Consider the following 25,172-nt stretch of genomic DNA (forward strand, 5'->3'; position numbering starts at 1 on the left):
CCATTTAGCAGACGCTTTTATCCAAAGCCAATTTTCTCCAAAGCTACTTTTAGCCAAAGCGTCATGCATCATACATTTTTCGTATTGGTGGCCCCAGCGGGAAAGAGGAGTATAACTCACCTTGTTAGAACTGAATAGCAGCTTTGGAAGCACAGGAAAACCAGGTTGTCTGTGTGTCTCTCCCTACCAGTCTCTTCCTCTTATCCCTCTGATTGACCCACACCCCCCTACCACATCCCCCACCCGCCCCTCACCCTATGCCCTATCTAGGCCGGGAGCCAGGGTGCTGAGAGGACGACGTGTAGGAAGCAGGCAAGCCCAGAGTCCTCCACATGCTGACCCCACCTCCTGAGCTACTGGCCTGGGTTGGAGGGGGCAGATGAGGGGGGTAGTGCACTGTGAAGCTACGAGAGGAAGGTGAAGAAGAGGAGGAGACAGAAGCAGAAGAGGAGGAGACCGAGAGAGAGGACTGTACTCTCTGTTGCTGGAGAGAAGAGGGGAAGGCCTCAGAGCGAGACGAGGGACTGGGGTCAGAGGACGAGACTGAGGAGGAGGAGACGTTGAGATATGGTGGTGGGGGGGGCAGGGAGAGCGTGGGGGGTGGAGGGGTGTGCAGCACTGTTTGGGTGCGGCTGTGCTGGGAATGGGAGAGGGGGAGGGAGGAGGATACAGAGGCCAGGAAGGAGGAGCCTGACTGGGGGGCAGGATGTTGGTGCTGCTGGGAGGAGGACAGACTGAGCAGAGAGCTGAGGCCTCCTGAGGCTGGCAGCGCAGCCCCAAACTGATGGGAGGACACTGAGGGCACCACGTGGTGAAACATGCCTGTGGATTAAACAGCGAGAGACGGAGAGATGGGGGAGGACACAGAGAGAGAGACACTCAGCCAGGATTTGTATAGCACCAAGCGAGTCTTACAGACAGGCACACAGAAAGCAGACAGAGACATGTCACTATAAAAGGGTCGACTGAATCAGCTGTTATAGACCAAAGGTCGTTCCTCTGAAATTAACTAAATGTTTTGTGCAAATAAAACAAGTCTAATCATAGTGAAACGTCTCTGAATTACACACACATGACCAGCAGCATTAACACCAACACCCAAAGAAAATGCAGATCAAGTTCCTTTAATTAATTAATAATCACTGTAATTTGTAAATACTTCAGAGTATTACAGTATAGCTAACCAACACAGACAATTGTAGGCTATATCACAGTATACAGATTGAAGGGCATTATCCATGCCCGTGGCCAAGTATATCATTCTTAAGATCTGCTCTCTTCAAAATGTTAGGCATTTTCCAAGGGTGTCCAACTCAGCATCTGTTCAGCCAGTCCATGGCAAAGCAAAGCAGCAAGGGCGTTCAGACAGGCAGCAGGACAGGGCTCCCACTTACCTGTGTCCATCAGTAGGCCTCTCCGATTGACTTCCTCTGTACCACTGTCTAACACACCCAATCTGAGGACTCTGATCTCAGTCTACCCCAAACCATACCCAATAGTGTTGCTGAATGGAAGGAGACTGGTTAGAGTGGGTGTGTCAGTGGGCCTCACCTGCCAGCCCAGCGCTGGAGAAGCTCCCCAGGGAAGAGTGTCCGTTGACCAGGCGCGGGGCCCCGCTCACAGAGGTTCCGGACGTCTGGGTTCCGAACAGGGACTGGAGGACAGAGGCGCCCCCAAGGCCCAGGTAATGTCCCACAGAGGCCCCTGAGGCTGAAGATACAGGGCTGCCCCCTACCTTACCGCTCAGGATACCCCCGCTGACGGCTGCAGAGATGAAGAGATTCTGGCTGTTGCCCATGCTGCTGGATGTCTTCAGCTCCCACTCACCCCGGGGCTTCTGTTTGGGCATGGCCTGCCTCTCAGAGCTGCTTCCTCCCTGGACCCCTGCCCCCGGCCGGCCCCCAGACTCCTGGCTAAGGAAGGGGTTAAGGGGGATGTCCTGAAACCCTGAGGGCTCGCCCCCGGCCCCCTCGCACCCCCTCCTCTGCTGCTGCGGTTTGTGATCAGAGTCTGAGTCCGTACCCGTGCCCAGGCCCCGCGGCTCTCTCCCTGTGCCAAAGGGGGAGCCCCCATGCCTCACCTCGGACAGGGGCTGCTTGAGGTCGGAGATTGGGGAGAAGGTGGATTTCCACTTGCTGTTGGATGAGGAGGAAGATGAAGAGGAGACCTCACTTCCTGTGCTGTTACTGCTGCTGCCTCCTGACTTCCTTCCTGTTAACCCAATAGAGAATTTTATTTTATTTTAAAAAGAGCACAAGAAAAAGCACAGTAGATAGCAGACAGTGATATCATGTTAATTATGCAGGCTTCAGCAGTCACATTTTGGGATGTTCCTTACCGCGCTCCCTGTCCCCTGGTCTGCCTGGTCCATCTCTGCTCTCCAAGGAAATAGTGGCAATCTTCCTTTCAATTCTAAAACAAGACAAATACAAGAAAATTCAACTTCAAAACGTCCTGTTCTGTAGAAATGAGTGTGCAACCACACGTTATTTTTTTGCTTCACCGTTTACTATACCTTGAGCTGGAGCTGTCCGCGGGGTAGCCAGAGTCATCATCAGAGCTGGGTGCGGAGGAGTAGCATCCTGAGCCATTCATCTCCAGAGGGCGTTCTCGCTTCAATACAGGGGGCTGGTCCATGTCTGGACCACAGGGGCTACATCCAGACTGCTCCGGGGAAGAGATGGCAGCGATCTCCAGAGGCTGGTTAATGTTGTTCACCTGACACGACAAACACAGAAAACAGGGTTAGCCCTTTTTTCCCCCTACCTTTATTTAACCAGGTAGGCTAGTTGAGAACAAGTTCTCATTTAACTGCGACCTGGCCAAGATAAAGCAACGCAGTGTGACACAGACAACAACACAGAGTTACACATGGAGTAAACAATTAACAAGCCAATAACACAATAAACAAGTCAATGACACAGTAGAAAAAAAGAAAGTCTATATACAGTGTGTGCAAAAGGCATGAGGAGGTAGGCAATAAATAGGCCATAGGAGCGAATAATTACAATTTAGCAGATTAACACTGGAGTGATAAATGAGCCCTAACCCAGGGTTTCCCAAACTCGGTCCTCGGGACCCCAAGTGTGGCACGTTTTGGTTTTTGCCCTAACACTACACAGCTGATTCAAATAATCAACTAATCATCAATCTTTGATCATTTGAATCAGCTGTGTGTTAAGGCAAAAACAACTACATGCGCCCCCATTCAAGTCCCAAGGACCGAGTTCGGGAAACCCTGCCCTAACCCTAAAGCTACAATATGTACCTTTTTGGTCGACCTGACAAAATTCACAAAGAAATATGAGTTATAGATCTGTCATTCTCAAAGAAAACAAGTCTAAGAAGCGGTAGATCTGTTCTATGCTTCCGTTTTTAAGTTTTGTTTTTGCATCTTACTTTCGGTTTTGCACACCAGCTTCAAAAAGCTGAAAAACACATTTTTGGTTATGGAAAAGATACTTCACAGTGGTTTGGATGGTACAATTATTGTCTACTCTATACTTCCTTGTTTTGTCATACAAACTGAAATTAGGCGAACTTAGAATTTTAGAAACCAAGAATTGGTGGAGAGATTTGCACATTGTGCATCTTTAGCCTACAGTTAAAATATGTATTCAGTAGGGCCTAGATATTAAGGAATCCAACAACTCTTGTAGCAAGTACTGCATTGCAACCAACTTAGCCATTGAAGCCGTGTACCACGTTTTAAAGAACAGGGAAGCAACCTGAACGTAGCTTGACTCACCATGGTGTTGATGTTGAGTGGGGATCCTGATGGGTGATTGGTGGAGCTGAGCCCAGGAAAGGACTTCCTCTTTGGGGAGCCACTGGCAGGTTGAGCCCCCGTTGAGCTTCGCTTCCTCCTCCCACGCTTGCGTTCCTCCTGAGACCCATGGCCGTGAGAGTTTGTGTGTTTGGAGCCCGGCGAGTGGTGGTGGTTGTTGTGGTTACTGTGGCTACCTAGGTGATGCTGGCTCTGTCTGGCCGAGCCGAGGCGGAGGCGAGAAGCGGCGCCCCCAGAGGAGGAGGAAGACGATGAAGAGGAAGAAGAGAAGAACATGCGGCGTCTGGACTCGCTGTCCTGGGGCTCAGAGTCAGACTCGCCCTGGCGCTCGGCCCTGTCCTCAGGGAGGATTCTGGGGGTGCCGTCGGCATACTGGAGGACCCCTCCGGTGCTGAGGGGGGGGCTGTGGCCTTGTGTTGGTCCCATTGGAGGGGCACCATGAGGGGGAGGGGAGGGGGCAGCCCCGTCCTGTTCCTCAGAGTGAGAGCCTCCGTTCATCAGCCCTAAGCTAGAGGAGTACCCTGAAGAAGGACAGAGGGGGTTGGACACTGGTCAGTCATGATATGTCTCAACACATGCAGGATTCAATGGATGATAGAGAGTGTATTTGGGACTGCTTACCGTTGGTCTGGCCTGTCTGGGACACAGGACTCGGTGTGCTCCTCTACAAAAACAAACACGGAGCGCTTGAATCAACACAGTGGTTTATTACAGCAAACAGGACGTTACTACCCAGTCGGAAAGCTACCTGTAGCCCTGCCATTCTCTAAGCCAGTGGTTCCCAAAGTCAGTCGGCCTTTCAACTTACTTTGGTAAGTTGTAATCGTAGAATGCACAAGGTACAACTTCGAAATTGGATAGTGAATCAACAGTTTCCCTCGTGTCATGTCAGTCATTGCAGACCTTCGTGAGCTACAGTATTTATAACTTGTCAGAAATATCCAGATCAACTGTCCAGAGTGAAAAAGTTTGGGAACCACTGCTCTAAGCCAGAGTTATAGGAGCCATATGTACCCACCAGTCTCTCTGCTCGGCTGGGCAGCACCACACTGGCCAGGGGGATGCTAACAGGGAGTTTGCTGGGGTGCACTGTGCTGAGGGGGATACTGATGGGCAGGCTGGTGATGGCTTCACCCGGACCCCCTGCTGGACTCTTCTCCTTACCCCCCTGGACATCACACACACACACACACACACACACACACACAAGTCAGACAGACTGAGTACATACTGTGTGTGAATCAACAGGGTAGGCTGTGTGTCAGTGTGTGGACAGAGAGGACAGACAGTTACCCTCTCAGCACTCCTGAGTATGTTGTTCTGCTGACTGTCTGATGAGTTGGGAGACAGGCAGCTCAGTTTAGCGCCTAGTGGAGAGGTGATGGCGCCCATATCCCCCCTGCAGGAGTAGAAAAACAGTCAGGAATACTGTCCTCAACAAACATGGAACACATCTCCATGTTTTCAGGACAATCTACTATGTCAGTCTGTTGATAACTAACCTGAGACTAGAGTCCTGCATCGGGTCGGATACCCACGGTTCCTCGCGGTTGATCCGAAAAAAAGAAAAAAAAAATCTGCTGGCGGGTGGAATGAAAACATTCTTTCAACCAGCGGGTCGGCTCGCGGTTCAGAACAATTATATTGCGTTTAACGTTTTAAATCAAGATAATATTTTTTTGGAGCTGTTAAATTGTGTCTGGTGAATTCAATTAGGCTATGTGAGTGGTGAGGCAGACACAGCCTAGGCTACCAGCCATGCAGCGAGAGAGTGGAGCAGGAACTGTCCATTTGTTGTGTGGTGCTGAAACGTTCCTAATTTGTCCACGTGCAGAGAGCTTATGTTCCCTTCTGCCACACAACGATACATTGGCAAGTTTATTTTCCCGGACTCCTAGCTCATGGGAAAATGGTTAACGTAACAGGAGAAATAAAAAGAAAGGTTATGATGAATACACCATCGTGGAAACAGGTGCTGCACGAGTGAAATCCTCGGTTTTGGAAGGCTTTTGGAGTCATTGTGGACAAGGAGGACAACAACCCAGTAGATGGATGCACAGCCTGCAAAAGTGCAAGCAGGTGTTTGTTAACAATAATTCAGTTAACTGTCAGTTATATTATTACATAAATTCAGGCTTTCGTGCATTTAGACCATACGCAGGAAATTTTACACCTGTGCGGCTGGTAATAGTTTGAGTTGCCAATAGCCTACTAAATAAATGTAGCCTATTTGATTCTGGGAAATATTCATTTAAGTTTCAATTCAACTACTTGATTATCGAAACAATACTCAATGTAAAGGTATTGTTTTGTTGTGTTGGCTATAGACTTACATTAGATAAGGAATAAGGAGGTTACTTAGAAAGCTCTTTTTCAAAGCGATTTGAGTTGTCAATGTGCCGCATCGCATTGTGCATAGTTTCCTTTTATAAACATTTTTAATAGACATAAATAGACACAAATGAATTCATGCAGGGAATGGGAATTGTCTACAACTCTGTTAGTTGTCGATGTTATTTTGGCGGGTCACGGATCGCTTCTCGGAACAATTCTACGCGGATGGGTCAGGTTGCGGAGAAAAATCTGTCCTGATGTCGGATATCGGGTGAGGCTCCGAATTGATGTGGCCAGCGCGGGGCGGGTGCGGCTCCAAAAAACGGACCCGTGCAGGACTCTACCTGAGACCAGTGAAGCCCAAGCCTCTGAAGTGTGCAGTACTAGAGTCCTGGTTCAGGTGTCTGCGCAGGGCGATCTTGGCTGGGGAGAAGCGGGTGTAGTCAGGGAGGGGGTGACCCAGCTGCCTGTGCCGGGCGTCCGGGGTGGGGGGCACAATCTCGTCGTCAGGCGAGATGGGCAGGTAGCGGGAGAGGAGCTCTCCCTTGGTGGCCCTCCTGTCGAAGCAGGGCGAGGCGGTGCCGTTGATGGACAGTTCGGGGCTGAGGCCGGCCACGACCAGGCTCAGTTTGGGGGTGTCGTGGTCCAGGGTAGGGCGAGGGAGGCCCTTACGGTAAGGGGAATCCTCACAGGGACTGTAGGACTTGAGCTGGAGCAGCTCCTGTTGTCTCTGACTCTTCTCCAGCTCCACGATGCTGATCTGAGAACCAACACCAGGGGGAGCCGTTACACAAGGTAAGGAATAGGAACATCACTTTGCTAACAAAAACTATGCTTCACAACAACAGTAGATGACCGATTCCTCCACTACTTCTAAGTTTGTCGGTAGAGATAGGTGGAACAGAGAGGAAGGGGCACAGAGGTGTGTACCTGTAACTCGAGACAGTGCCGCTGTTTTTCGGAGATCTGTCTGCGTAGGGCCTGCTTCTCCTTCAGCAGGCTCTCAAGACACAGAGAGCTCCAGTCCAGCTTCAGCTCTTCACACCGAGACTTCAACTGAAACAGACCGTTATAGTTAGTGAGTTGCAAGTCTCTGGCTATATGTCTGACAGAATGCCCAACACGCAGATCAACCCCAATGTGAAAAGGGCCAGAGAGATGACACCCAGGAGTAGCGAGGTTGTCTCACCAGGAGCAGGCTGTGGTCCCTCAGCTCAATCATGTCTCTCTCCAGCTGCTTGGTCTGCTCCTTCAGCTGATGGTTGTGGGCGGAGATCTCCTTCTGGGCCTGCAGCAGGTCCTCCACAGTTAGGGCCTTCACTCCCAGCTGAGGGGAACACAAAGACAGGGTAAGATGTTTAGCGATCGAGTACTCTCCCAACATTAGTTTCTCATTACCAGCTGGTTTCATTAGACATTCACCACGTTATCTGCCTACCTCATCCAGTTTGGTGTGGAAGAGGCCTTTGATCTTCTCTTTGTGGGTCTGACACACAGTCTGCAGCTGCTCCGCCTGCCCAGAGAGCTCTCTGTGTTTTAGCTGCAGAGGTGGAGGAGAGATGGAGGAAGAGGGAAGGAAGAACAAAAGAGAAAAGCTTTAGAGGTTGAGACTAAAGCAGAGGCAACATTCCCAGGGGGTTAGTCTCCTTCAACATGACTGATAAAGGGAGGGTTGAGAGTTGAAGTTTGAGCCTGAGGGAGTGAATCTGAATGCAGTAATTTAATTTATGATATCATCTATTACTCTTTAACGAGGTGGCGATACTGTTGTCACATGGATTATTTGCATTGGATTGAGTGATTTGGACATTCTATTTACCTTCTCCTGCTCCAGGACTTGCTGCAGGTGATTGTGGTACTGAGGTGTCTTCATGTAGGTCATGAACTGGAGGTACTGGACTTTAATGTTGTCTGTGGGGGGAGAGACAGAGAGGACTGGCCTTCAGCTCTGCTGGCTGTGACTAATAGACAGGTCTGTGTGATAAGGAAGGGTGGGGTCAGGGTAGCGAGGCTCACCTAGAAGCTGTTGTAGGCCAGGAGGAGTGGGGCCCAGCAGCAGTTGCCCAGACGCATAGTGCTGAACTTTGGGAGGTAGCTGGTAGAGGGGACTTTGAGGTGACCTGTATGCATCTGTAGAAACAACAAGGAAAGTCAACTAAACAAACATTGATCAAAATGAAGAGTTTAAGGCTAAATAAACAGAAATGCACAAGGGTATATGGACTCAGCCCTGGGTAGGAGTGTGTGTGTGTGTGTGTGTGTGTGTGTGAGAGTGAGCAGATGGCTCACCCTGAGGGGGTGCTGCAGAGATGGTCTTGGCGTGCAGCAGCTCCAGGGCACTCTGGCTCTTCTTGCTCTTGCGTTCGGCTGCAGTCACGGCAGCCTTCTTGGGACGCCCGCGCTTCCGAGCGCTCAGCTTGCGGCCTTTGCTGAGGAGTTTGGCGCGGCGGGGTTTGGGTGACGCCTTCACGACTGCCAATAGCCTCGGTTGCTCATCCTCGCCGCAGGAATCCTGAGACAGGGAGAGGCCAGCGTGAAAACAAACCAAAGTTCTTCTCCTGATGAGATCACCACTCTGAGCATAGAGACGTGAAAGACGATAAAGGGACTTACCTTGTGCTCCTTTGCCTTGGTTGGGGTGGTGTTTTTACTGTCTTTACTGTTCTTTTCTTGTCGACGCCTAGCTGCTTCTTGCTCCTCCTAAAAACACATAGGAACATCTTAGTGTTGTTTTACCATGTGAATAGTTCAGGAGGGCATATAAACTGGGTGCAACTGCAAAGACAATCCGGAAGTGACTAAGATTGTCATTACACATACTCTGTGGGCAACATAAAATAATACAGTGACCAAAGGAACAAAAAGAAGCTTACCCTGAGTTTAGGATTTTTGAGACTATGAAAATAGTTTTCAAGCTGAAAAAGAAAAGAAAGTATCAAGTACTGCACATGGACACAGAGGCAAAGACAGCAGAGGTCACACTCTCCCCTCTCTCTCTTTAGTGCAGTCACCTTGTGTGACACTATCCATAAGCCCTCCAACACGTGCATGTGAGTGGGGGATACAGAAACAATGCAGCGATGACCTCATATGACCGCATATTCTAGGTTATATTGGCAAAATATGCCCTCCAACAACAGACAGGCAGAAAATGTTAGATTTTCTGCTTGCAGTTAGGCTAACTATTTGCAAAAAATGTACTAAGTCTTGTTTTTAGTGTTTCTAAACAAGTCGAAAACACTCATGGTACAACATGTAGTAGGAATGCTGGTTGCTCCATCACCTGTCGCTGTACCACATCTCCTCTGTCCACTGCAGGGCTATACCAGCAGTTGCAGTTGTTTCCTGCAGGGATATGGCCGACTAAACATGTTCTGAGTACTGCTACCGTACGCATTGTCAGAAAATATCACGTGGGTTTGTTATTTACCATGGTATTTGATACACATACAGAATAAGGACAGATGAACTGATGGAGACCTTTGAAGCGTGGGCCATTCGTTCAGTTCAAGGTTACCCTTCTTTAAATGGAGCAACTGCCATTGCAACATTGTGTGTGGGACAGAGAAGACGTTTTGTGAGTATAAAAGAGGAGAGCAGGACTCACTATGGTGCGGTCTATTGTATGAAGGTAGTAGGAAACTGGCTTCCCTGTCCAGGACACTGAACCCCTCAACGGAGACAGCTCAACGACTCTCATTATTGTGCCAATGTCTTTAGGGAGAAACAAAGGAAATCAACAAAATGTTTTAGTTCATTGAAATACACACTAGGATATGTTGTCCAAGGGCCACCCACCAAAAAAAGATATCAGAAAAGGTGTTGTGTCCCAGGTAGGAAGCGGAAATGCAAAATGTCAACATCATTTGGTAACAGTTTATTTGGACAGTCCATCTGTAGATTCTCTACATCTTCAGACTATCAGGAGCCTCTCCCGAGTTCCCAACAACTGGATGGTTTGGTTCTCATGGGAAATAGAGTGAGACATTAACAAAGCCACACTCCATCTTAACTCCTCCATATTTACTGAATTGGTTGAACGGTGCAGAAGAGAACCTCCCCAGTCTTTTCTTCTTATCGTCAAGACCAGTATGAAATGCAGCATGCAACAATTTCAACGACTGACTGAGTTACAGTTCATATAAGGAAATCGTTAGGTCCTAATCTATGGATTTCACATGACTGGGAATACAGTTGGTCACAGATACCTCTACCTAAAAGGTAGAGGCGTGGATCAGAAAACCAGTCAGTATCTGGTGTGACCACCATTTGACTCATGCAACCCGACAGAGTTGACCAGGCTGTTGATTGTGGCCTGTGGAATGTTGTCCAACTCCTATTTAATGGCTGTGAGAAGTTGCTCGATATGGGCGGGAACTGGAACTCGCTGTCGTACACGTCGATCTAGAACATCCCAAACATGCTCAAGGGGTGACATGTCTGGTCAGTACAGGCCATGAAAGAAGTGGGACATTTAGTACGGATCCTTGCGACATGGGGCCATGCATTATTATGCTGATACACGAGGTGATGACGGCGGATGTTTGGCATGACAATGGGCATCAGGATCTTGTCACGGTATCTCTGTGCATTCAAATTTCCATCGATAAAACACATTTTTGTCCGTTGTCCGTAGCTTATGCCTGCCCATACCATAACCCCACTGCCACCATTGGGCACTTTGCTCACAACGTTGACATTAGTAAACTGCTCACCCACACGACACCATACACGTCTGCCATCTGCTCTTCACAATGAAACAGGGATTCATCGTGAAGAGCACACTTCTCCAGCGGCCATTGAAGGTGAGCATTTGCCAACTGAAGTCATTTACGTCGCCTAACTGCAGTCAGGTCAAGACCCTGTTGAGGAAGACGAGCATGCAGATGAGCTTCCCTGAGACAGATTCTGACAATTTGTGCAGAAATTCTTTGGTTTTGCAAACCCAGTTTCATCCGCTGTCCGGGTGGCTGGTCTCAGACGATCCCGCAGGTGAACAAGCCAGATGTGGAGGTCCTGGGCTGGAGTGGTTACACGTGGTCTGAGGTTGAGGCCGGCTGGACGTACTGCCAAACTCTCTAAAACAATGTTGGAGGCCTTTTATGGTAGAAAAATTAACATTAAATTATTTGGCAACAGCTGTGGTGGCCAGTCCTGCAGTCAGTACGCCAATTGCACACTCCCTCAAACCTTTAGATCTGTGGGTTGTGTGACAAAACTGCACATTTTAGAGTGGTCTTTTATTGTCCCCAGCACAAGGTGCACCTGTGTAATAATCATGCGGTTTAATCAACCTCACCTGTCAGGTAGGTAGATTATCTTGGCAAATGACAAATGCTCAATAACAGGGATGCTACCAGAGAAATAAGCGTTTTGTGCATATGGAACACTTCTGGGATCTTTTATTTCAGCTCATGAAACATGGGAACACTTTACATGTTGCGTTTATGTTTCTGTTCAGTAAAGTTTATAGCGTTTATTTTATGCCTGCTACATTAGGATAGACTATCAGTAACATTTTAACTAACTATGTACTAACCCTAATCCTAACAAGCAGTTGCTTATCAACAGATAGTTTGTTATTGGTATGACCATCTGTAGAGCATCTACAGAAGGACTATCCGGACTATCCAAATAATGTGTGACCCATCATTTTGTGTTCTCCAACTTATAAAAGTTACACATTAATTAAATATTATACATTTTTAAAAGTAGCATTTTGGGTAATTTGGGTAAACCTTAACATGATGTTGTCATGTTATATCTTGGATACAATTGTTACACTTCTGTTGTCCATGCTTGCAGAAAGAAAACGCATGCACCGGATAAATTCCCAAATAATACAAGATAAGAAGTTGAAACATACTAAATTGATGTATGTGGTAAACCCCTCAAATGAGTGGATTTGGCTATTTCAGTCACACTTGATGCTCACAGACATAAAATCGAGCTCACAGCCATACAATCTCCATAGACAAACATCGGCAGTAGAATGGCCTTACTGAAGAGCTCAGTGGCTTTCAACGTGGCGCCGTCATAGGATGCCACCTTTCCTACAAGTCAGTTCCTCAAATTTCTGCCCTGCTAGATCTGTCCAGGTCAACTTTAAGTGCTGTTATTGTGAAGTGGAAACGTCTAGGAGCAACAACGACTCAGCCACAAAGTGGTAGGCCACACAAGCTTACAGAACGGGACAGCAGAGTGCTGAAGCTCGTTAACATCGTCTGTCCTCGGTTGCAACACTCACTACCGAGTTCCAAACTGCCTCTGGAAGCAACTTCAGCACATTAACTGTTCGTTGGGAGCTTCATGAAATAGGTTTCCATGGCCGAGTAGCCGCACACAAGCCTAAGATCACTATGCGCAATGCCAAGCGAGTGGTGTAAAGAAGAGTGGAGGCTGCTATAGCAGCAAAAGGTGGACCAACTCCATATTAATGCCATAATTGTGGAATGAGATGTTCGATGAGCAGGTGTCCACATACACTGCATGACCAAAAGTATTTCCTCATTTCGGGGTTCATCTCGATCAGTGAAGGCAACGTCTTATTTGAGCTGGCAAAACGACAAACACCGGTGTGCAACAAATGTAACCAAGGTTGAACATAGCAACATCGGAGCGTTGCAAGGGAAATGACCCAAGATGCACTATAATTGATGCTAAATACTTCAACTCTGATTAAAAAGAAAAAAATGTGCAACTTTTAGTTTTGAATCAGACAGACAGATGTTAATAACATTATCTACATAATTCTGTTGACATTTCTGCAGTTCCATTTCCGGGGTCTGCCCAGAACATAAACTTGTTCCATGATGAAGACTTACCACTCAAGTTTCGACTGTTGATTCTAAAATTTAGAGGTGCAAAAGGTTTTGATGATACAATTTTCGCACCTAAGAGAGAGAAACAAAGATGAACTTTTCATGAAGGCACTTCACAAGAGGTTGTTTGAAATTGACAGATTAAAAGAAAACAACACAAACACTGATCTATAATGAGTCCTAGATCAAACCATTGATCTGCGTGTGTCTGCTATACATTATCAATGGTAGCATAGATCATCCTCTCATATCTGTCTTTTAAAAGACGGGGTCATGTGGAGGTCACACAGCTGAGGTGTCAGAGGTGAAGTGTGTGGAGTTGACACAGCTGCCATTAAGCTACAGCATGCATGAAAGCAGCTGAATCAATGACATATTGAAATGATCCCAGGTTCCTCATTCGCTGTAACAACAATACGGTAGGGTGTCCTTGACACTGGGTAACAAAAGGGCCATTTTCTACCTACCTTCCTTCATGTTAGCAAAGCGCTCCTTCAGCTGGTGATCCACTTCTGGACCAAAGGCAAAGTTGTTCACAAAAATAACACTGCTAGACAAACAGGGAACAGGAGGAAGGGAGGAAGAGGAAGAAAAAGATTTAGAGTTGAAGCTGTGCTGATGTTTCTCTTCATGTTCAGATGTGTGTAAATACACAGTGGTATCATCCAGTGTACATAGAGGTAATGCACCTTGTGTTGGCGATCCTGTCCTTCCACACTTCAGACAGGAAATCCCCCCTCTCCAGCTTTAAAATGAAATAAAGAGGAACATGAGTTGCACATCGATTACTCAGGGACAATTTGTGAGTGACACACGTCTGTCATGACAACAGAATACCACATACCGTGTAGTCCCCGTGCTTCTTCCCATACCACTTCATCCACCTCTTAAATTCTTTATCCATAGACTGAAAGGCAAACCGCAAACACTAGTCGTTCTAAAAATCTGTTCCTTCTCCGTTGACTGACAATCATCAAGATAACCAAGACTCTTAAGCTAGATGTGGAAACTTACCTCAGCATAAGTGGCTGGAATGTCTGCCTTCTCCACACCAAAGTAGTGTTTACAGTTTGTTGCTGCGGCAACCTGCAGCACCACTTGTCCCACCCCTGCAATTACAGATAATTGCGAGTCAAAAATAGCACCAACCTGCTCATTTAGACACATCCCACATCAACACACAGAGACACACATTAAGACTGGTTATCTCATTCAGAAGTAAACATCGACGTCGTAAACAAACACAGACCGCTGCCGAGGTCTACGAAGGTGTCATCCTCCATCATCTCCATCTCGTTGATGATCTGGGCCACCAGGTCGAAGGAGGTCTCGCCGTACACCTCGGGGGAGAAGGGCTCATAGTTGTTGAGCTTCTCGGGGTCCGTGACCGAGTGGTTGTACACCTGCTGCAGGATGTGTCTAAGCAGCCCATTGGACGGCCGCTTGTTCAACTTCAGGGGCGGAGTTGTGCCTTTCCACTGTGACACACATACGGGACAAGAGGTTTAGAATGAGTATATTACATAGCTAGGATATAAACATATTGCTGGGCTCAAGTGAGCTAGGTTTAACCCACGGTGACAATACGTCTACAAGAAAGACGTCTGTTTGAATTAATGTGTGGACAAATAAGCTTTCGACGCATCTGGAGATATTCCAACTTACCAGCTGGTGGATGCTGTCAATGGCTCTATTGTATTTGTCACAAAGTCTCTGCATACTCTCGAAGCTGTAACAACACACGTAGAAATAAAGAAATAACATCAACATCGTATGACAAGAAACCAACAGCCCATGACTTTGTCTGTGCTGATGTTTGTGAGTTTGTCCAGCACCCTGGACACAGGAATGCTAATTGCATATCAGTTTGCCATCCCTCTACGTGACTCCTTCTCATCTCTTTTGGGCTGCCGCCACAGGAAACAAAAATATTTCTAAATTAGCATCGCTGCCATTAATATCTTTATTACCTTCTGGGAATAATTATCCTTCAAATGTGAAGTGGAGGGGAGGTCCATTTGGTTCATACTCTGGATGTCTAAGTGTTATGTTACTATGGTGTTAGACTGTGCTTCAGAACAGCCTCATAATCCTCGTTCCTCATCGTCTGACCCTCGGCTCACCTCTTGGTGTCGTAGTCGATGAGGACATAGTTCTCCATGGCCAGCTTAAGGTCTGGGATCTCCTCACACACCCACCTGGGAACAATGGTCAACACATGGTGAGTTCACTTTGATCTAATCTAACTCAGCCAAGAAGTGCAGTCACTCACTGCACCATGCTTTTGAGATTTAGGAGAAAGGTACTAGTTACTTACCGAATGGTCTCAATGATTTCATGAGCAGCATCGTGGTGTTTGTCCTGAAAACAGAAAGTGAACACAGGAGAGAAGAGAGATTGAGTACTCTCAGTACAATTTGTTTATGCAAAAAGCATTTCTTGACAGGCAATAAAAAGACTGCCTTACTGCAGTATATAACAGACTGGCAGCAACCAAAAACTAAATAAGGATATCCCAAAAATGAACACAAATATGCTACCAGCTACCAACACGAGTTCAGACCGCCGGGTCAGATAAGGCCAGCAGCACTCAATTACCTAATAATCCACACACAGCGCAAACCATAGTCGTTAGTGTGACGCACGTAGTATGACTGCCAGCATAACAATTCAGGAGACACCACTGAGTGTATCACTGTTATCAAGCTGACATTCTCTAACTGGATATGGTCTGGGAGACTGTGAGCATGTGAAGCACTATCACTTAGGATAGCTGAGTTTTGTCAGAGCACTGCTGCAGCATGGGAGGAACTGCAGGATTTCAGTCACACTGGCTGCTGGCAGCCTGAGCTGACCCAGTGACCCACTTTCTGTGTCCTGCTCCGGCACCGGGCCTGGGAGGGGCTCGGACGGAGGGAAGGAGGGTGGGAGTGAGGGAAGGTAGAGAGCAACCTCCAGTCAGCTAGGCCCAGCTGCTTTCAGCTGGATTGGTTTTGGCACAGTAGCAGCCTCCAGTTACTAGGCTCAGCGTTTTCCGCTCAACAGCGCTACAACTCCCGCCATGGCACCGCTGCCAATAACACCAGGCCTGAGATTATAGCACCACAGAGGGTATGAAATAAAATCTCCCACCACAAGGAAGGCAAAGCGTTTCACAAGAGGAGCAAACGCTGCTATGAATAGCCTAGTAATGCAACCATCACAGAATACATGCAGCCAAAACGAGGGTTAACGCGCTAGTCCCAGACTGACAGCAGTGTGTGCGGAGGCGGCGAGAGGGGGGTGTTCCTGCCGCTCACACAGACGGCACGCAGCAACACCCACTGTGGTGCTAAAAATAAACTCTGGCTAAGAGAAAGAGAGCGTATGGCACGTGAGATAGGAGCTCTCAGCCAATCCCACACTCTCTCTTCTCCTCCGCTCCTCCTGACCCCCTGCTGTGGGCACACGACGGAACTGATGCAACCACCCACTCCCTCCCTCCCTCTCACGCTCTCTTCACCTCACCATGACACACAGCCGGCCGGGCATAACGCCTGCTTCCCTACGCATTACTAACGGCCAATAATCATATAACTAACCGTGTGCAACAGTGATATCATTACCACAGAGAAAGATAACGGACTCCGTCAAAAGCCTTTTCTTCAAAGCGCTGCCTGTCCTAGAACATGGTGACAGGCTGCTAAAGCTTTGGACTATGGTCCAGTGACTTATTGTCCTTATCAGTATCCGTTGTCACCCGCATGTTGTTCAGTAGGTGAGGGAGGCAGGTGGAAGTGCCTTATACATGCCTGTCTGCTTTATCCTATTCACTGATAACACAGGTCACATGGTTTGTCTAAGGAGTGATTCGCTTGTTACAAAGTTGAACTTCAAAACACACTTGAGAGGAACACATGAACACCATTAGCTAGGCTATCGACAACACAAACTAGGCAAGATGACATTGATTCAAGTAGTGTCTTATTTAAAGGCATTCTGGCTTTAGTTAAAGCACCAAGAAACAAAATGAACAAAGGCCTCTGCAGTAGAAGAGGTGTACTTCATATGGAACCAGTTACAGATGATTTAAATCTGCAGATGGTGACTGGATGTGTGAGAGAAAGAGTATTCAAGCATGTGGTGGTAACAGCGTCGATGTGGTGAGACACGCAGGCAGCATATATCACAACTCTGTTGTTGTTCACTGCACAACACAAGAGCACAGTGTGCGCTGTTTATCTGTGGGTGAATGGGGCGTTTTGGGTTGCACTTCGGGAGTCAGAAGTACTGGAATATGTGTGATGTATCTTTTGTGGTGGAGAGCAGTGGGCGGCATTATTAATACAACTTCATCTGAATAGTGACATATTGCACAGTAACATACTCATGGAAATGAAGTAGTCTGCTCAAGCGTCATTACAGTCCTCTTCCATAGATCAAACTGTGCAAAAATAGCCACAATGAAACATCGAGGGCATGTGATTTGGAGACTCAAGTAGAATCAAGTGTGTTGTAATCCTACTCTTATTTAACGCCCCTTCATGTCCTCAAAGTGCATAATGAGGAATTGTCTAGGTCCTTATTGAAAACAGTGCTGAGACTCCACACATACAGATAATGAGCACTGGCTGCCACGTTACTCAGTACATGACATGCCTATGATATTTAAGTCTATATTTATGATATCAAGACACCAACTTCGACAGAATAACTGAGGCACCAGCAGCTCTAAACAGTTTGCAAAATGCCCTTTCCTGAGAAAAAACCAGTCATGCAACAGTGCTCTTATCGGTCTCTGGCGTAATGGAGTGATGTCAGCCGAGTCCAACTGTGGAGGATTGGGTCAGCAGCAGCATTGCCTAGTTCCTGTACTCTGACGTAAAGGAGCATTACCCAGAGTGACACTACAGGCCCCAAACAGACAACACTCCACCGTGCTGTTCTGAGAAATTCTGCTTCAGGTTATTCATTTTTTTTAGCACAGTCTTACCACAATTTACTATAAAATGAGAAATACACCTGAAACACATTTGAAGCCACCAGAGAAACCACAACCATTTAATCTGCTTCCATTTCTGTTCTCGCTTGTACAATCTGCTAAACTTTAGCATTCAGCTAAAGGATATGTTGAAGGCATGCTGCACATGCAAGGTCTAAACACACTCAAATCTGCCAGCAAATGTGTTGTTGGAGTTGTACTAGGGCCCAAACTAGGATAAATATTTTCAACATATGTTCTATCTAGTAAGTCCGACATAGGTTAAAATATTACAGCAGCATGTTGTGCAATTTTTTTAAACTATATTGATGCAAAATCTAAATAAGCTTGGTAATGGTCCAAGGGCTGGGTGATATGGCCAAAATACCACATCACGGTACAAAAAACATACAGGACGGTTTGATGGTATTTGACAGGATTTTATGTTTTAATTAATAAAAGCTCTACATTTACTTTATGAGTAGTGAGTGACCCTAGGGTGTTAACACATACATTCTAAGTGATTTCCATGGGTCTTTCTCCATTCTGATGGTTTTATACTGTTCAATTCAACTTCAACCAAAATTTATTTTTAGCATTGTCATACATTTCTGCATTTTAGGCACTCATTTGAGATAATTTCCACACTGCTACCTAGGGCTGCACGATATGGGCAAACAATATAGGCCTTATTTTTAAGCAAATATTTACTTGCGAATTAGATCAAAAAACTTGGGTGAACAGTTGGAATCATGGAAATAGAATGTTTATTCAAATTCTATAGTTAGAATATAAATAGTGGGCATTTTGAATACAGTGTTGTTTTACATGAAAATGAAAGAAAATGCCAGGGAGGAGTTTTTGTGACAGGGTAGGAACCAAAGTGTTGATAAGTGTTAACTTGGGGACCCTATCATTTTTGGCTACATTTAATGTTCTCTCAGATTCTTCATGTAGCTAACATTCATGCTTAATGTATTCCTCTTTGATTAAAATGATACTGTTGCACAAACAAAATACTGATTTAGGTTTACACCATCACTGGTATTATCAGACTGTATAGCTAATTATGTTTGCTCGAATTAAATTTGACTCAAGTAGTGAAGTAAACTATAAAAACAGAAGTTTTTATCACATCACATTTAACATACCAAACATTCAAATAGCATTATAGAAAGTAAAGTAAAAACCCAAACCGGTCCGTGTATCCATACCGGTATATCGTAAAATACGGTATACCGTCCAACCCTACATGGTGTTAACATCATAAAGAACACTCAGCATTGATTCATTGTTTTTAATCAACTGTTTTTAAAATCTACCCAGGATCACCAGTCTGCAAAAGCTTTAAAAAACCCATTGAATGCAGTAGACTATTGTCCACATTCAACCTACCCTACAGGTTTATTCAGTGGCATTTCCATCTAACAACCCAAACGTAGCCTAGTCCTTCATATATTCTTCAAGCTATATAGGCTATTTCTGGATCCCAAAAGAGTTGTAATTAGTATTCAGTCTAACACACCCTTGCTGCTGGCTGTTAGTAGTCGCCTCTGCACTAAAACATGTTTGAGTAGACTAAACTCCGTTAGCAATATTGTATTGGATGTTTATGTTTGTGACTAGGTTTCAAGTTCAACTCTTTCAGCTAATTCCCTGAATTTGCTGCACTTGTTTCAAAATTGGGATGGATATTTGTGATCAAACAATTTGAGATACACGTGGGAGTGACATGGGATGGTATATCCCTAATTTTCATTGTTTTCTTGTGACCCAGTGGAAAAGCTAAATATAACCATAGTGGGTGCAGACTTTTGCCATCCACAACTTGCCTTTTGAAACACAAATATAAGGAAGTACAGTTGGGGAATTGTGTAGCGTTCCTTCTATGCAGTTGCAAATTATAGCTTCTGATGTGCTCATTCTTCCTATTGGCACAGAAGGTGCTTTGTCTCATGAGTGCAGGGGTGTAATAATTCATCCAAACAAGTTGCAAAACGGTTCAAGCCCAGTCGCCAGCTATCCCCCAGATTCCCAAAGAGTGTGCAACAATCTTTCTATGCAATAACAGGAACAGTAGACGTCATTAAAGGCAGTGACCACCATGCAGAGCCATTTGCATTTGGATTCCAGCTAGCTGACTAAATTCAACTCCATCGTGAAGGAAGTTTCTAATAATCTTTGTGAAATTCAGCTCCGACTACATCTATTCGCCCAAGGTCAATATTTTAAATAAATGATATTATGAAATGCATACCCTGTACCTAAGTTTGTCCTCTGTAGTTGCGTGCCTTTGTTGGCTGGAATTCATACTTTTTAATAAAGCGTTAATCAAATACAGCCACTAAATGTTTCCTTGTTGAGATTAATTTGGCACATGTACATTCATGCTGAGTTGCCCCCTTAGAGCAACAGCAATGATGAAACAGTAGGTGGTTGTATTTGATTAACATTTTATTAAAACGTATGATTTCAGCAAACAAAGAAAGGCATGTAAATACAGAGGACCAACATAAGTAAAAGGAAATACTTTTGACCTGGTCTCTGATCAACTCTGTTGGTGGAGTTCATCAGAAACTTCATTCACCATTGTGTTGAGTTTAGTCAGCTATAGACCAGCTAGCTACTACAGTGGCTGTCATTTCTCTGCACAATATTTTGCTAAACAAACCCCCACACCCCTTTTTTTTATAGCTAACATTACTGAAAGTTTTGGCAAAATGAAATGCATACATGAGTTGAATTCCACATATTGCAAATGAGAGGGGGGGATTCCAGTAGTGGAAAAAGTACCCAATTGTCATACTTGAGTAAAAGTAAAGATACCTTAATAGAAAATTACTCAAGTAAAAGGGAGTCACCCAGTAAAATACTACTTGAGTAAAAGTCTAAAAGTATTTCATTTTAAATATACTTAAGTATCAAAAGTAAATGTAATTTCAAAAATATACTTTAATACCAAAAGTAAAAGTATAAACCATTGTAAAAAATATAAACCATTTCACCACTTCATTAAGTCAGGATTCCTATTTGACTCAGCCATGCCTCCTTGCCCGTCCAACATTTCCTCATCTCCCACCCCTTCTAATGAGACTATCCCCAATGCTTCTCCCTCCTTTTCCCCTTCCCCAAAACAAAGTTTCTCCCTGCAGGCAGTCACTGAGTCCAAGGTGCTAAAGGAGCTCCTGAAACTTAACCCCCCAAAAACATCTGGGTCAGATGGTTTAGACCATTTCTTCTTTAAGGTTGCTGCCCCTGTCATCGCCAAGCCTATATCCAACCTTTTTAACCTGTCTCTCCTCTCTGGGGAGGTTCCCATTGCTTGGAAGGCAGCCAATGTTCATAATTTATTTAAAGAGGGAGATGAGGCTGATCATAACTGTTATAGGCCTAATCTTATTTTACCCTGTTTATCGAAAGTGTTGGAAAAACTTGCCAATAGTCAACTGACTGGACTTCTTGATGTCTATAGTATTCTCTCTGGTATGCAATCTGGTTTCCACTCAGGGTATAAATGTGTCACTGCAACCTAAAAGGTCCAAAATTATGTCACCATTGCCCTTGATACTAAGCAATGTTGTGCTGATATGTTTATTGACTTGGCCAAAGCTTTTGATACAGTAGTCCATTCCATTCTTGTGGGCTGGCTAAGGAGTATTGGTGTCTCTGAGGGATCTGGTTTGCGAACTACTTCTCTCAAAGAGTGCAGTGTATAATGACAGAAAATATGCTGTCTCAGCCACTGCCAGTCACCAAGGGGGTACCCCAAGGCTCAATCCTAGGCCCCATGCTCTTCTCAATTTTCATCAACAACATAGCTCAGGCAGATGATAGTCCCTCCTAGGATGTTGTGTTAAACGCTCTACAACAAAGCTTTCTTAGTGTCCAACTATCTTTCTTTACCCTTAACCTTGTTCTAAACACCTCCAAAACAAAGGTAATGTGGTGTTGTAGGAAGAATGCACCTGTCCCCACAGGTGTGATTACTGTGATTTATGTAGTTATGTTGACTCTTGTCGTGATGTGCGTTTTGTCCTATATTTATATATTTTTTAAACATAAAAAAGTATCTCAGCCACCGTCCCTGCAGGAGGCTGTCATTGTCAGGCAGTCATTGTAAATAAGAATATATTCTTAACTGACTTGCCTAGTTAAATAAAGATGAAATTAAAAATATTCCTTATATTAGAGAAACCAGGCGGCAAGATTTTTAATTTTTTTACATGCCAGGCTGTCATTGTAAATAAGAATATATTCTTAACTGACTTGCCTAGTTAAATAAAGATGAAATTAAAAATATTCCTTATATTAGAGAAACCAGGCGGCAAGATCTTAATTTTTTTTACATTTATGGATAGTTAGGGGCACACTCCAACACTCAGACATAATTTACAAATGAAGCATGTGTTTAGTGAGTCCACCAAATCAGAAGCAGTAGGGATGAGCAGGGTTGTTTTCCTGATAAGTGCGGAAATTGGACCCTTTTCCTGTCCTGTTCAGCATTTAAGTACTCCTCAAGTACTTTTGGGTGTCAGGGAAAATGTATAGAGTAAAAAGTACATTATTTTCTTTAGGAATGTAACGCTAGTGGAGTAAAATTAAAAGTTGTCAAAAATATAAATAGTAAAGTACTAGTAAAGTAAAGTACTTAAGTACTTTAACATTACACCACTTGGGGTCTCGCTAAAAACATTCCAGAGTCTGACCCACACGTAAAAAAGATTACTTGCTAGCTAACATAAATACATGGCAAGTAGTTAGCAAAGAAACCTACTGGTAACCAACCCATTTTTATGCATGTGCTAGTAAGTAGGTCAGGTGCTAAAGTTTACAAGCTAGCTAATGTTTGTTAAATGTTTAACTTTACATGCTGACCACACCGCCCGTGTTGCGTGCGTGAGCATTGCAAAATAAATATACACATACATGTTATTCAATCATTGCAGCAGTCGCCAGCCGCTAAAATAGAACTTGGTTCTATTTGTGACACTGCAAGTCCGGCCTCTCCCGTCACCTCATTGGTTTTTAGGAGCATATACCCACGTGCCATCTACTCATTGGTTTTTAGGACCAAATACCTACATAGGTGATTGAAACAGGAATTGAGGTACACACTCCAGTCAGTAGTGGTAATGCACCTTAAAGTTAGTTGCCAACTGCCATATAAAGTCCAAAGAAGAAGCAGCAGTAGCTGCTTGAAGGAGGAGAGATTACTAGAAACGAACTTGGTTTACCCTTTTATCTGTGGGTTAATTGTCAGGGAAGAGGACTTGTCCATTTCTGGTAAAATAACCATGTTTATCTCATCACAAATTCGCTAGCAATAGCAAGCTAGCTAAATTGGCAAATATTTTATGTTTTTCGACCTGTCCCCAAATTAATATAGTTGGTTCAGAGTTGATATTTCAACCTGCGTGACCTGATCGCTTCTGTGGGTAGACAAAAATCAACATCCGCGCGTTGTACGGGGTCTGGTCAGCATGTTAGACAGAATTATAACGCGAGTCAAATAAAACTGTTAAAGCCAACTTAATGACCTATCGTGGAATGTCAGCTAGATTTATGAAAACGAGGAACCGATGTAGTTAGCTAAGTGTGCAATGTTTCTCGTGTGATTTGTGAAATCCTCCTGTCTACTGATTTGTGTACACTACTACAGTAACGTTAATTAGCCTTTTGGTTTTAGGTTCAGTCTGTAGCCACATTAGGTGCCTATCCTACTTAGTGGATGGATAACGTTATACCGTAATGCAATATCTACTTTCACTCCAAGTGCCCATTTGTCGCTTCTGGATAGCTCCGAAAATGTATTATCTACACTGTATGCTAACTCAGTGATGGTACACTGGTGGGCCGTCTGTCTGACCTGCATGTCTTGCCGTGGCTTCGTAAGTAACCTTAGCTAGCAAGCGGATCATTAGCTAGTAGCTACCGTTAGCGAATTATCGTTAGCTAGCAACATTATAGATTAATAAATCCAGTGCTGACTTGGTTGCCCAAGTTATAAGTTAACTGGCAAATTGTTTGGTCTGATGGAATACTTACGTATACTGGTAACGGCCACGGATAGCCAGCAGCTTCTGCTCCAACCGGCGACTTCAGCTTGAGTTCTAGCTTTTCTCCCATTCTACACTTTCTCCTGCGTTTGCTACGGTGGTAGGCTGGCTATGCTTGCTAGTTTAGTGAGCTAGCTACTACAATGTGATCATGTTGTCAGAAAGAAAATTCTTAACATAATATAAAAAATGGCGATTATTGTAATGGAGTGAAATAGTGCACGACCCTTGTAGTCCGACGTTCAAATATTTCCGTTTGATTTTAATAAATTTATTTCAAAAATAAATGTTCATGCCGAGCGGCTACTACACCTCGTCCTCGGCAGTACAGCCGCCATCTTGCTCCGCTCGGCGTGAAAAAAAGGCAAAGCGGCCTCTACCAAAGTGACAAAATCGTCAGGGAGGGGGGACTCAGAGCAGGGGAAGTATACGGTTACCGGGAGTGTTCAACCGGATTGTTACATTTCGAACAGTGACCATGACGAAAACAACGAGTCATTATCTTCTGTAAGTCTGGGATTTCCCGGGAGCAATAACGGCCAACTGGCGGGAAATACAATTTTACTTGATTACTCACTGTGACAGTGAATTTCGAAAGTAATATTTTTGTTGTTATGGAGCAGAGGGGCAGACCTCGAAGTAGTTTGCGTTCCTTATTTCAGGTTCAGAGGTGGTGATGGATCTTGTACAAGAGACACTCAATTGGGTGCTATCCCACTTCTTACACCAGTGTTTCAAATTCAGGGTGGGTGGTGGTGGGGAAGACTCAACCATGGTCCCTGTCACCAAAGATTACTGTATCTGTGCTGTCACTGCAAATTATGCTAAGAGGTCCAAACCTCTTGATGTTGCTTGACTTTAGGCACTGTAAGGTTCTACACAAACGCCTATAGGCATCCCTCTGCCGCCACCAGCGTAGCCAACCAATGTAGAGAGAGGGAATGCTGTAGTGCAGGGACCCCCAGAAGATCTCGTAAAATGCTGTGTACTACTCCTTTCACAGAACAGGGCAAACTGGCTCTAACCAGAATAGAAAGAGGAGTGGGAGGCCCTGGCGCACAGCTGAGCAAGAGGACAAGTACATTAGTGTCTAGTTTGAGAAACAGATGCCTCAATCCTCAACTGGCAGATTCATTAAATAGTACGCGCAAAACACCAGTCTCAACGTCAACAGTGAAGAGGCGACTCCGGGATGCTGGCCTTCTAGGCAGAAT

The 25,172-nt window shown here is 45.1% G+C and overlaps 1 protein-coding gene across 6 annotated transcripts in view; it reads right to left on the minus strand.

Annotated features, from left to right (window-relative positions):
- dot1l (DOT1 like histone lysine methyltransferase) overlaps positions 1-24,675 on the minus strand; it is a 30,120-nt gene extending 5,445 nt beyond the window's left edge. The window contains exons 1-28 of one of the 6 annotated variants that reach the window (XM_021603830.3): positions 23,948-24,675; positions 15,260-15,303; positions 15,066-15,140; positions 14,608-14,671; positions 14,192-14,420; positions 13,957-14,051; positions 13,787-13,849; positions 13,632-13,687; positions 13,410-13,489; positions 12,946-13,014; positions 9,729-9,835; positions 8,995-9,036; positions 8,735-8,821; positions 8,411-8,633; positions 8,138-8,251; positions 7,941-8,032; positions 7,560-7,661; positions 7,311-7,448; positions 7,052-7,177; positions 6,466-6,881; positions 5,081-5,186; positions 4,806-4,955; positions 4,409-4,451; positions 3,749-4,308; positions 2,516-2,718; positions 2,339-2,412; positions 1,552-2,211; positions 121-822 (exon numbers count right to left, since the gene is read on the minus strand). In XM_021603830.3, the coding sequence (XP_021459505.3) occupies positions 263-822; positions 1,552-2,211; positions 2,339-2,412; positions 2,516-2,718; positions 3,749-4,308; positions 4,409-4,451; positions 4,806-4,955; positions 5,081-5,186; positions 6,466-6,881; positions 7,052-7,177; positions 7,311-7,448; positions 7,560-7,661; positions 7,941-8,032; positions 8,138-8,251; positions 8,411-8,633; positions 8,735-8,821; positions 8,995-9,036; positions 9,729-9,835; positions 12,946-13,014; positions 13,410-13,489; positions 13,632-13,687; positions 13,787-13,849; positions 13,957-14,051; positions 14,192-14,420; positions 14,608-14,671; positions 15,066-15,140; positions 15,260-15,303; positions 23,948-24,028 (4,659 nt within the window). In that variant the 5' untranslated portion in view covers positions 24,029-24,675 and the 3' untranslated portion in view covers positions 121-262. Of the gene's footprint in view, positions 1-120; positions 823-1,551; positions 2,212-2,338; positions 2,413-2,515; positions 2,719-3,748; positions 4,309-4,408; positions 4,452-4,805; positions 4,956-5,080; positions 5,187-5,289; positions 5,805-6,465; positions 6,882-7,051; positions 7,178-7,310; positions 7,449-7,559; positions 7,662-7,940; positions 8,033-8,137; positions 8,252-8,410; positions 8,634-8,734; positions 8,822-8,994; positions 9,037-9,728; positions 9,836-12,945; positions 13,015-13,409; positions 13,493-13,631; positions 13,688-13,786; positions 13,850-13,956; positions 14,052-14,191; positions 14,421-14,607; positions 14,672-15,065; positions 15,141-15,259; positions 15,304-23,947 lie in introns of those variants that run through there. The other 5 variants (XM_021603829.3, XM_090235545.1, XM_021603831.3 and 2 more) reach the window with 5 other exon arrangements.
- Between the last annotated feature and the right edge of the window lie 497 nt (positions 24,676-25,172).

Source organism: Oncorhynchus mykiss, chromosome 5 (genome assembly GCF_057628025.1).
Source record: "Oncorhynchus mykiss isolate SJ-2025 chromosome 5, ASM5762802v1, whole genome shotgun sequence".
NCBI lineage: Eukaryota > Metazoa > Chordata > Actinopteri > Salmoniformes > Salmonidae > Oncorhynchus > Oncorhynchus mykiss.